We start from the raw sequence: 11,599 nt of genomic DNA on the forward strand, positions 1-11,599 counted from the left end.
TAGCTTCTTCCTTTTTTTATTTATTAATTTGTCGTTTCATGCATCAGTCATATTAAAGAAATTTATATTTCTTAATTAATTTTCTTTCCAAGCACGTAGAACAACATATATGGTGATGTAATTAGTATTGAGGGCAAAGGAAACTGACGAAGTTTGGTGTCATAATTTGCTAATTAACAATTTCTAATATATTTAGTAGTTAAATAAATTAAGGATATATATTATATATACTAATCAGTGGTTAAATACATGATAATTAAATAACATTAATTTAGTTGATACATCAACATTATATCAACTTCTGCTACTCTGTCGGTGACAGGAAATCTCACCAATTATCCTATTACCTTCCTATATATATTATTGAATAATTATAGTCGTGATTCTTCGTTTTTAATTTATTTGTATTTATTCATTTAGATTATTAAAGAGAATAAGTTTGTGTATGATCAGTAGAGAGGAGGGAAAGAATTTCAAACCACATATATAATTGACACCCATATTGATCGCTAGCTAATTAGCTAAATAAAAACCATCACGTACTATCCACTATTTTCTAGCCTCTTATATATATGATTAATAATCCTTTTATAGTCCAAATTAAAAACATGACAGTTGACCTCATATACTGTAAATTTCACGAAATAATAGAAAGAAATATATATAGAGAGAATAAAAGGCTAGCTAGCTACATATTGGTGTAACATACATGTATATAAAATTTGGTTTTCGGAGAGATGTTTAGAGGAAGAAAAAGCTTTAATTTCATGTAGGTAGGTCAAATTAATAACACAACTGGAGGAAATAATATTAAATAATAATAATAATAATTTATTTTAATGAATATCAATGATTAATTAGTTGGTTAGAGAAAAAAAAAATATTAAACAATTGAATGCAATGACAAAACCGAATTCTCTAAACAATGACTATTATAAAGATTAATGAAATTGAAAGAGAGATTAATATAATCTTCCATTTTCCATTCATCGTCATTTGCATTCTCCAAAAATGTCCACACCTGTAGAGAGAGCTAACTATAAGCTATAACTATATTAACATTAACAAAGTAGGCTTTTAATTTGGAGTAGAAATATATAATAAAATGAAGCTTCTAGCTCCTTTGTCATCATCTTCTTCTTCTTCTTCTTCCTCAGCTCTAAAAAAGCCTCATCGGCAACTGTCTCAATACCTTTTCTCTTTACTAGCTTTCATTGTGTTCGTCACCATTCTCTACAGTGAAGACTTCTTATGCATATTTCGCCAGCAACTCAAACTCGAGTCTGCCGACTCGGACCGAGTCCTCTCTCGACCCGGTGAGTCATCCTATAATTTTTTTATTATGCATGGTTACATATAGTATATATAATATGTGTATATTGTTTGGTAACTCTTCAATTCTGATCACAACACCAATCATCGCTTTCATCTTCTCCACCTTTGTTTATTGATTTTTTTCTCTTTCCTTAATATTAGGTAACTTTATACATAGTAATTAAGGGTTTTGATACGATAAATATATCTCTATTTCTTTCACCGCCATTGTTAATTTTCATTATTATTATTATTGGCGTTTTAGTTTCTTTTACAAAATTATCTTACACAAAATATATAATAATATATATATGTTCTAGCCAATATGTACGTGTAAAATAAAAATAAAAATATAGGTTCAAGCCATTATAAATATGTAGTACTACTATTCATTCTCTATTTACTATATACAAATATATTTTATTAATTTAATAAATTTTATTGCAAATATAGTTATGATAAATGGCCAATATCCGTAGTTAAAAGTATTAGTTACAAAAATTATAAATTTGTTGTGATTAAATGTGTTTTTAGTCATAATACTTATTGTGACTAAAGCTAAATTAGTGACAATTTGTAGTTAAATACTACATTTTAATCAAGTAAGTTTTTGTTGTGAAATGTAATATTTAGTCATAAAAAAAAATATATTGTGACTAAAAAATTATCACTAAAAATAAGAATTTTTTATTGTGAAAATAAAAGAATTGGAAATTAATTTGGGAAATTTACATCTCAACACGTTTTTGTTAAATTAATGCCAATATTAACGTCAATTTTTAAATTATTGATATTAATGTATTGTATTACCGTTTTTTTTTATATAATTAATATATTGGCACATGCTTAACATAATCAATTTTCACATGTCTAACATGTTTTGGGATGCGTGCACCCATTTTTCAATTTTTTTTGTCTTTTTGGTTTGAATCCTAAATATAATAAGGAGAGTTTATTTGTACACTTTCTATTTTTATTTTTTTTATGTAAAAACCAATTAGAATAGGCAGTATTCAATTTTTTCTATTTTCTTCACTATGTGAATTGGTTATTTATGGTGAACATATTTTTTTTTTCCTTATTTCAAAAATAAAATAAACTATTGAGGTACGTATGATACCAATTATATACTGATTGGTTACCATTAAATTATATTAAAATTTTAAAGAAAACTTAATTTGTAATTAGTTTCTACCCTTTCTACAATACAATAAACTTGGAGGTTACTCAAATGTATTTTAAATAATAGGATATTATAATATAACATAAAAATAACTAATTTAAGATGTATACAATTAAATTTTGAAAGAAACCAAAAATGTATCTCAAATTATATACTGATTAGTTACCATTCTGCAACTTTTATTTAGTTAACAAATCAAATTTATTTTTAAAAATAAAATACTTATACTAAATAAAACTATTTCATATATATACTTACATGTTATATTATATGAAATTTAATTAGTTTCTACGATAAACTTAAAAGGTAATTAAAAATGTAATTTCAAACGATTTAGCAATTTAAATATTTAAATATTTTACTAGTATTTTTTTTTTTTGAAAAGATTTTACTAGTAAGTTATGTGAGTTTTTTTTCTACTTTATTGTGACTTATTGGTTTATTAAATAGACTTGAATGTAACATAAATATTGTTATAAAAGAAAAATAAAAAAAGTAATGTAAAAGTATTTAAACAACAAATCAATGTAATATAATCTATATATAAACACATAGATTTCAAAGTAACAAAAATATATATAAAGTAAATGGTAGCTTATTATATTACATGATAACTCATTAGTTTCAAAAATAAATTTTAAGGTTACTCAAATGTATTTTACATAATAATATACCATAATACAACTTAAAATAAATATTTGATTATTAAGATGTCTACAAATAAGTTTTAGAGGTAACTAAATTGTATCTCAAACTATATGATATAAAAATAAAGCTTTTTTTTTTTAACGTAAAAGTAACTAATTAGTTTCTTATGGGCATTATAGGTAACCAAAAGGTTACTTTTGAAAACACAGGAAATTTTTTTTTTTTAAAAAAAAACGGAATTTGGAATTATTTTTCGTTTCAGGCATATTAGTTTGGAATTGAGGTATTTTTTGATGATGTGTCAAGGTATTATTGTAATTGAGATTTATTAAGAGATTTTCGTGATTAATTTGTATTTTAAGAATATAATTGAAAAAATCCCATTTAATTTTATTTTAATATATTATTTTAAAATTAAAATATTTTTTAATGACGTCACAATTTTATTGTAATTAAAATTTATTATCAAAACGTCTAAATAAATAATATATTTAGCCCAGTTAAAAAAAACAAATATATTTAGCAATAATGACAAATAAGACACTAAAATTGACGGATGTTACAAAATAATATATTAAAATGTTTTGTTTAACTAACTTTGACTTTGCAGAATTAATAACATGGATATTTTTTTCCCACCTTATAAATGAAAGTTTTCATTATTTCCAAATTTATAATTACCATTAACTCATTAATAATTAAGCATTAGTACCATGCGAGAATACTTATATAAAGTCGGTCATATTGCCCTTGTAAAAATAGAGTAAATGCTATTTTGGACTCTATATTTTCCAAAAGTTATAGATTAGATCATCTGTTTTGTTAAATAATAAAATTGATCCTATATTTTTCAAAATAGTAAAAATAGTACCCTGAGCTTAATTTTTGACAATTTTTTTTTTAATTTAACCAACTTGAAGACAATTCCTAACACGAATAGATACAGAAAATGTAAACGTCATAACACATTTAGATTAGATTATTATTAAATTTTATTTTGACGAAAAAGTTGTTTAGGGTTCTATTTGTACTATTTTAGAAAATATAGAGTTCATTTTGTCATTTAACAAAACAGAGGGTCTAATTGGTAACTTTTGTAAAACATAAGGTCTAAAATAGTATTTATCTAAAAAGTATATATATTTTTAGTGAGTTATTTTAATATATATTTGTAATTAAAAATGATATTTTATTTTGCTTTAATGGCTTAGCCAACTTACATATATAAATATTACTCACAAAATGCTTTAGAATTTGAATCCTACTTGTATTAACTATTAACCAAACTAGTTATTATTGTTATTATTTTATTTTAAATATATAATTTTTTTAGAGTTATTTTAAATATATTTTATACTATGAAAAATACAAGTTTGTATCAATTGTGTTAGCATATTATATTATGTAGAAAATAAAGTATACATTCCCCCTTTCCTTAACTTAAATCCTAAATACTTTTAATCACAACTTAGGAATGATAAATTATAATTAGTCACAACTTTTTCGCTTTTAGTTACAAATTTTGTTGTGACTAAAAGTAAAATTTTTTGTAGTGTTTGTTATTTTCCTGGGTTTTCAAAAGTAACCTTTTGGTTACTTATGATGCTGATAAGAAATTAATTAGTTATTTTTATGCAAAAAAAAAAAAAAAATTCTTTTTTAAATTATATAATTTGAGATACAATTTAGTTACCTCTAAAACTTCATTTGTAAACATCTTAATAATCAATTAGCTGTTTTTAAGTTATATTATGCTATCTTATTATTTAAAATACATTTGGTTAACATTAAAATTTATTTTCGAAACTAATGAGTTGTCATATAATATAATAAGCTACTATTTTTATTTACCATTTTGTTACTTTGAAACTTATGTATTTATTTCTAATTTATATTAAATTAATTTGTTATTTTAAATACTCTTACGTCACTTACTTTTTATTTTACTTTTGTAAAAATATTTATTATGTTACTTTCAAATCTATTTAATAAATTAATAAGTTAACAAAGTTAAAAACAAAACTCACAGGTAAAATTAAAAAACATTTAGATTGCTAATTAATTACTTTAAAGTTAGATATCTTTTAAGTTTACAGTAGAAACTAATTAGTTTTCATATAGTATAAAAAATAAGCATAGATATGAAATAATTTTATATAGTTTACTTTATAGTAATATTTAAATTAATTATAATTTCAATAATATACCAATTAATTGGTTTCTTTTCATAAAATGATGCACTTTAAATAAAAATATCACCAAGCCTGTAGATAATTTTTAATTTTTAAATTAGTTATTTTAAACTATATATTCTTTTTTAGTTTATATTATGTTGATTAAGATGTACTTTTATGTTATATTTTTCTTTTTTTTGTGTAACAATATTTATGTTACTTTCCATACTATTTAAGAAACTAATGTGTTACAATAAAGTAAAATAAATCATATGATTTATTAGCAAAAAATTTAGACTTCTAAATTATAACCAATTAGTTATTTTAAAATTATTTTATAGTATCTTTATATTATTTAAGTAATATTACTTTAATGTAGAAACTAATAATTAGTTAATATATAATAATTTTTAAAAAGAATAATAAAATAGTAACCCGCAAATTTGATCGCATATTATATTTTATTTAACATTAAAATTTAGTTATTTTTTGTTAACTAAAAGAAAAATAAACGAATCTTGAATGTGGTAATTTTGACATGTAAAAAATATATATTTTTCCATCGTCATTATAATAAAAAATCACTATATAGTTGCTTATGATACTTAAAATGAAGCAACTATACGATGTTATTTTTCCATACACAACACAAAAATGATTCATTCCTTATTAATTACCCTACTTTATTGAAAAAAAAATTAGTTGCTTGAGATGCCAATAAAAAATATTGTAATATTGTAATTTTTTTATGGCCACCAATGCATGATATTTTGATTGGTAAATTAACATAGTACCAATAGGTTACTTGTTTATAAAATTTAATTTTATAATTAATTGTATCTAGTGTTAAAATGTAACTAATGAGTATATAATTGACATAGTAAGTAACTAAATATAGTTTTAAAATAAGCGAGAAAATACATGCTTCTCATATATAAAAATGATCACATTGAAAAGTATGTCACAATGGTACGTCTATTTTTTAGCCTACACAACTAGGGGTATGACTACAATTTTTTTTTTTTTTTTTTTTGAAGTTGGGAATAAGATTTTTTTTTTTTTTTTGACATAAAGTTGGGGAGAAGATAGAGAAAGAAAGATTTATTTTATACTTCTAGAAGCCTATGTTCAAATAAAAGACAAAAGAAAAGAAAAAAAAATAGCTGTCAATTAAGCTATAAACACTAAAATGTATAATAATTTTTAAAACGGTACGTTAAAATTATATATGAGATAGTCAAAATTATTATCAATAATAACATACAAAAAAAAAAGTTTGTAGATGTAAATTATTATGAGAGAAAATTACATTACATACACCTTTTAATTATTCAAAATCTATTATGTTTATCTTTTTTTTTAATCATTCTACCAATTTTACCCTTATCATTTCACGATAGTCTCCATTATTCTCTAACTAAAATTTTTCCTCAAGTTTTTCACAAACCTACACATCCGTCTCTAAAAAAACACAATCTATTATGTTTGAAATTGTGTCTTAGTTATGTGAGGGTGTAAGGGTAATTTGGGTATAATACTCATAAAAAGAGATATATTTAAATTAAATTTTATTTAAATGTAAATTTGGTTAATGTGTATTAAAAAAAGGTATATTCTTCAACTTTTAGATAGGGATTATTTAAAAAAAAAATACAAAAATAACCAAAATACTGTTGTACATAATTTTAAATATTTTTACGATTTTTAAGATTTTATTACATAAAATACGGTATTTTGTTGTATTTTTATGTTGTACTTTTATTGTTTTATTGTTGATTTTTTGTTATTTGTATATTATTTTTTTTTATGTTGTTTCGATATTGTTTGGATGTTGCTTTTCCTATTATTTTCATGTAATTTTCTTATGATTTTTGTCTTATTTTTATGAATACAGTAAAAATATAAAAAAAATCTCTAGGCGTATTAAAGTGTAAAGAATTTATCAAAAAAATAGTTCATGTAAATTTTACATTCATATATATATATATATATATATACATATATTAATCTTATAACGAAGATTAATATTATGTCATATAAAAATTATACTATATTTAGCACAAAAAATTATTTTGTGATATATTTGCATCAATTTTTAATATGATCTGCTTCGATGCACAATTACAAAACTTGATTCAAAATTCAATGTTTTCACCGAAAATTAAATATAAAAACTAATTAATAACTTTATTATGTAAATAATAAAATATAAATAAATATAAATTTCAACAATCAAATTCAATAACTAAGTTTAACAATAAAATATTAAAAATAATGTAAAATAAATATAAAAATAATGTATTTATTGTGATGTAAAATCTGCATCAAATATTACTCTTATTATATATATATATATGTGACAAATTTAAATTAACTTTTGTACAATATTAGAGTAAACATTTGACAAAAGTGAATTATATTTTAGTAATAAATCACTAATTTTGCATCTCTCTTAGTTTGAAAATAATTATAAAAGAAAACTAACATTTTACAAAAATATATAACAGCAAAAATTTTTTTTTTAGTAATTATTCGTACATATGGGCCGGGTAAAAACAAAAAAGGGATAATTTCAAAAAAAAAAAATACAAAAAGAAGAAAAAATATGAAAATATAGTTGTATAAAATTTTAAATATTTTTTATTTTTAAAATTTTATTTATATAAAACAATATTTTTAGATTTATTTTTATGTTGTACGTACTTTATTATTTTATTATTGGTATATTATTTTTTTATGTGTTTTGAATTAATGTAAAAATGTAAATATTTTATTAAAATAGTCTTTTATATATATTTTCCAACAAAAATTATATTTATAATTTTTAATTTAAATTAGGTATATATAATGACAATAATGGTGTGTGGGTTGGTGATAGCAGGTGAAGCAGAGATAGTTTGGGATAAAAAAGAGGTTAATATTGTAGAAGAAAAAGAAGAAGAGAAATGGAAGATACCGTTTGCAGTAGGGGAAAGTGAAGAAAGTTGCGACATATTTAGTGGGAGATGGGTTTGGGATGAGTCAAGACCTCTTTATGAAGAGTCAGATTGTTCTTATATACAATCCCAATTAACCTGTATGGAACATGGTCGTCCAGACAAGAATTTTCGAAACTGGAGATGGCAACCTCATCGATGTCAACTTCCCAAGTAATAATCCACTTATTAATTTCTCTCTCTCTCTCTCTCATATAATTATATATCAGCTAACAAATAACATTAGGTACATCATGTATACACCTATTATAATTAATTACGCACGTAATATAGCATACATTTTAAACCATTCAAAATTATTACTTAAAACGGGACCACACATTTTTGTATGTGTGCATGGTTTGAAACATTACTATTTACTACATCATTAATGTGTGTAATTTTGGATATATCAATCATTATAGTGTTTAGCTAATCTCTTTTACTAATCAAAACTAAATCATCATTATAATAAGAATAATGAACTATACCTAGATCAAAACTGAATAATATGTACAAACCAATAATAGTACAGGCGGACGGCCACGCATGTTAATTAATTAATGAATACATAGTACTAAAAAAAATTGATTTATATATGTTGGAAGAGGGAATATTAATCCATGATTAGTTAGTTAATTAATTAAGGTGTAGAAGTGGAATATATAGAATAATAAATAATTTAAGGTTTTTGTTGTTGATCAATATATAATAAATGAAAAGGTTCAATGCGTCGCTTGTGCTTGAGTCCCTTAGAGGAAAGAGGATGATGTTCGTTGGAGATTCTCTGAACAGAGGTCAATTCCAATCAATGGTTTGTCTTGTTCAATCACTCATTCCTCCACATGCCAAATCCATGCAAACCTTTGGCTCCTTGATCGTTTTCACTGCCAAGGTACTAACTAATTAATAATAACTTTAATTGTTATTATTATTAATTTTTGATGCTATAATGATATTATTAATTATGATGGTAATCAATTATTAATATCTATATAATATATATGTGTCCTGATTATTTTATTTTATTAGGAGTACAATGCTACAATTGAGTTCTACTGGGCACCCTTTCTTCTTGAATCAAACACAGACAATGCTATCGTCCATAAATTTAATGAAAGAATTGTGAGAAAAGGTTCTATCAATAAACATGGAAACCATTGGAAGAATACTGACATATTAGTGTTCAACACTTACCTGTGGTGGATGACCGGTTATAAGATGAACATCTCGTACGTATATTTATATGCATACATAATTAATTAATATGTTGCTGTTCTTTCTTATTTATTTTATATAATTATTTATTAAAATTTTCAGGCGAAAACCTTTTGATGACAAAATTAAGGATATTGTTGAGCTGTCGACTGATGATGCTTATCGTATGGCTATGAAGAGTATGTTGAGATGGGTACGGCGCAATATGGACCCTAAGAAGACAAGGGTTTTCTTCACTAGCATGTCACCTATTCATGACAAGTGAGTATATTATATACTAAATGCTAATTATTATGCCAGTATTTTGGGATGATTTAAGAAAGATATTTTAGTGTAAATCATCTAATAAAACCATGAAAGTTTGAGAGTTAATTAATAACTCGATCTTTTTCAACACAACTTTATATATGATGTGTTTTGTTGAATGGGGAATCTTGAGTCATCGTTTTTTGGTTGATTTGGTCGATCGGGGTTAATTGAATTGCGTATAAATATAATTAGATTCTTATTGATCTTACCAACATAATTATTTCCTAGCATAAGTATCTTTTTTTTTTTAACAACAATATATATAAATTAAGGTGATTGATTGTACCAATACTCTGTTTTGATCATTATTATTGTAGGAGCATAGGTTGGGGTGGGAAAGCAGGAGGGAATTGCTACAACGAAACGAAGATAATAGAAGATCCAAATTATTGGGGTTCAGACAGAAGGAGTATACTAAAAGTGAGTGGAGATGTGTTGAGTAAGTCAAAATATCCAATAACATTTCTGAACATCACACAACTCTCAAGCTACCGTAAAGATGCACACACATCAATCTACAAGAAGCAATGGAATCCACTCACTCCCCACCAATTGGCCAATCCCATTAGCTATGCCGATTGTGTGCATTGGTGTTTGCCTGGACTTCAAGACACTTGGAATGAGCTTCTTTTTGCCAAACTCTTTTACCCTTCTTCTTCATCATCATGATTCATCATTATTTAAATCCACTCTTTAATTACTTCATACTATTGGATTAATTACTGGAATCACATTTCATCACTTCATATGGGATCATGTACAGTTTACTCTTTTTTTTTTTTCTCATTTGATCAAGTGTAAATTAATTTAATGAAAGGAGAAAAGAGAAGAACATGATAATTTCTACATAGAATTATTTTGGGTTTGAGCCTAATCGATTCTGGAAAGTGTACTCTTCTTTGTCAGTATTCCTCTATTCACTTATTTATAAGATAGTAGTTACCATACAAATCATAATTGGCCTCCCCATACTAATTATAATAGATATAAAGCTTATGAAACATTTGAATCTATGGTGGCTGAATGTTAAACCGTTTATTTCAATTGTTCAAATGTATGTTCACATATATCTTGTTGTTGTTGTTTTTTTTCCCTGTGATTCATATACTGCTGCTTTTATTTGATATGACAAGGTTCCTTCTTAGAAATTGCAGGGTCTCTTTAGCGAAGTCATTCTCATGGGGAGGGTAAATTCAGTGGTGGCCCAAGCTAGAGGCAAGAAGGGCAATTGCCTAAGGCCCATTACTAAGAGAGGCCTCTTTTTTTTTACATCAAAACTACTTCAAATACAACCTACAGCAAGTTATAACAACTATAATATATATAATTTCAAATAGTCCATATCTCCAAACTCATGCATTCACAATATTCATAATAATAAACCATGAAATGATACTTTTTTTTTTTTAGGGAAAATACTTAGTTATTATTAACCAATCAAGATTCGTTTACAATAACCGAGTATATAGGCGGAGGAATAATCTCCAACCAAGTACAAGCCTCATCCAACCCTAATGCAAATTTAGCTAGCCCATGCGCTGCATTATTAGCAGAACGATAGACATGTGACACATTTACACTTGGGAAAAAGGATAAAAGACTAAGAATATCACTAATTAAATTTGAGAATTCGAAATTTGAATTGAAGGGAGCTTTCAAGGCATTGACCACCATAAGAGCATCAGTCTCAATATCTGTAATAGGTAATTGATGTTGAAGAGTCCAATTGAGACTGTGAAAAAGAGCTTTGGCCTCCATTTCATGGGATTTAAAATTCC

General features: G+C 24.5%; 1 protein-coding gene across 1 annotated transcript; it reads left to right on the plus strand.

Moving 5' to 3' along the window:
• The first annotated feature begins 622 nt into the window (after nt 1–622).
• LOC115704982 (protein trichome birefringence-like 33) lies at nt 623–11,392 on the plus strand. The gene is made up of 6 exons (XM_030632202.2): nt 623–1,316; nt 8,201–8,468; nt 9,018–9,189; nt 9,327–9,526; nt 9,615–9,773; nt 10,139–11,392. Exons 1-6 carry the CDS (start codon nt 1,106–1,108, stop codon nt 10,488–10,490), a joined length of 1,362 nt encoding a protein of 453 aa, XP_030488062.2. The 5' UTR covers nt 623–1,105; the 3' UTR covers nt 10,491–11,392.
• The last annotated feature ends 207 nt before the right edge of the window (nt 11,393–11,599 follow it).

Source organism: Cannabis sativa, chromosome 1, assembly GCF_029168945.1.
Source record: "Cannabis sativa cultivar Pink pepper isolate KNU-18-1 chromosome 1, ASM2916894v1, whole genome shotgun sequence".
Taxonomy (NCBI): Eukaryota; Viridiplantae; Streptophyta; class Magnoliopsida; order Rosales; family Cannabaceae; genus Cannabis; species Cannabis sativa.

What these genes read in the sequence shown, in the direction of transcription:
- LOC115704982 (XM_030632202.2), top strand. Translation starts at nt 1,106, where the DNA reads ATGAAGCTTCTAGCTCCTTTGTCATCATCTTCTTCTTCTTCTTCTTCC. An exon ending in TGATCGTTTTCACTGCCAAG is followed by an intron (nt 9,190 to 9,326) that starts GTACTAACTAAT and finishes TTATTTTATTAG; the next exon opens with GAGTACAATGCTACAATTGA. An exon ending in GGTTATAAGATGAACATCTC is followed by an intron (nt 9,527 to 9,614) that starts GTACGTATATTT and finishes TAAAATTTTCAG; the next exon opens with GCGAAAACCTTTTGATGACA.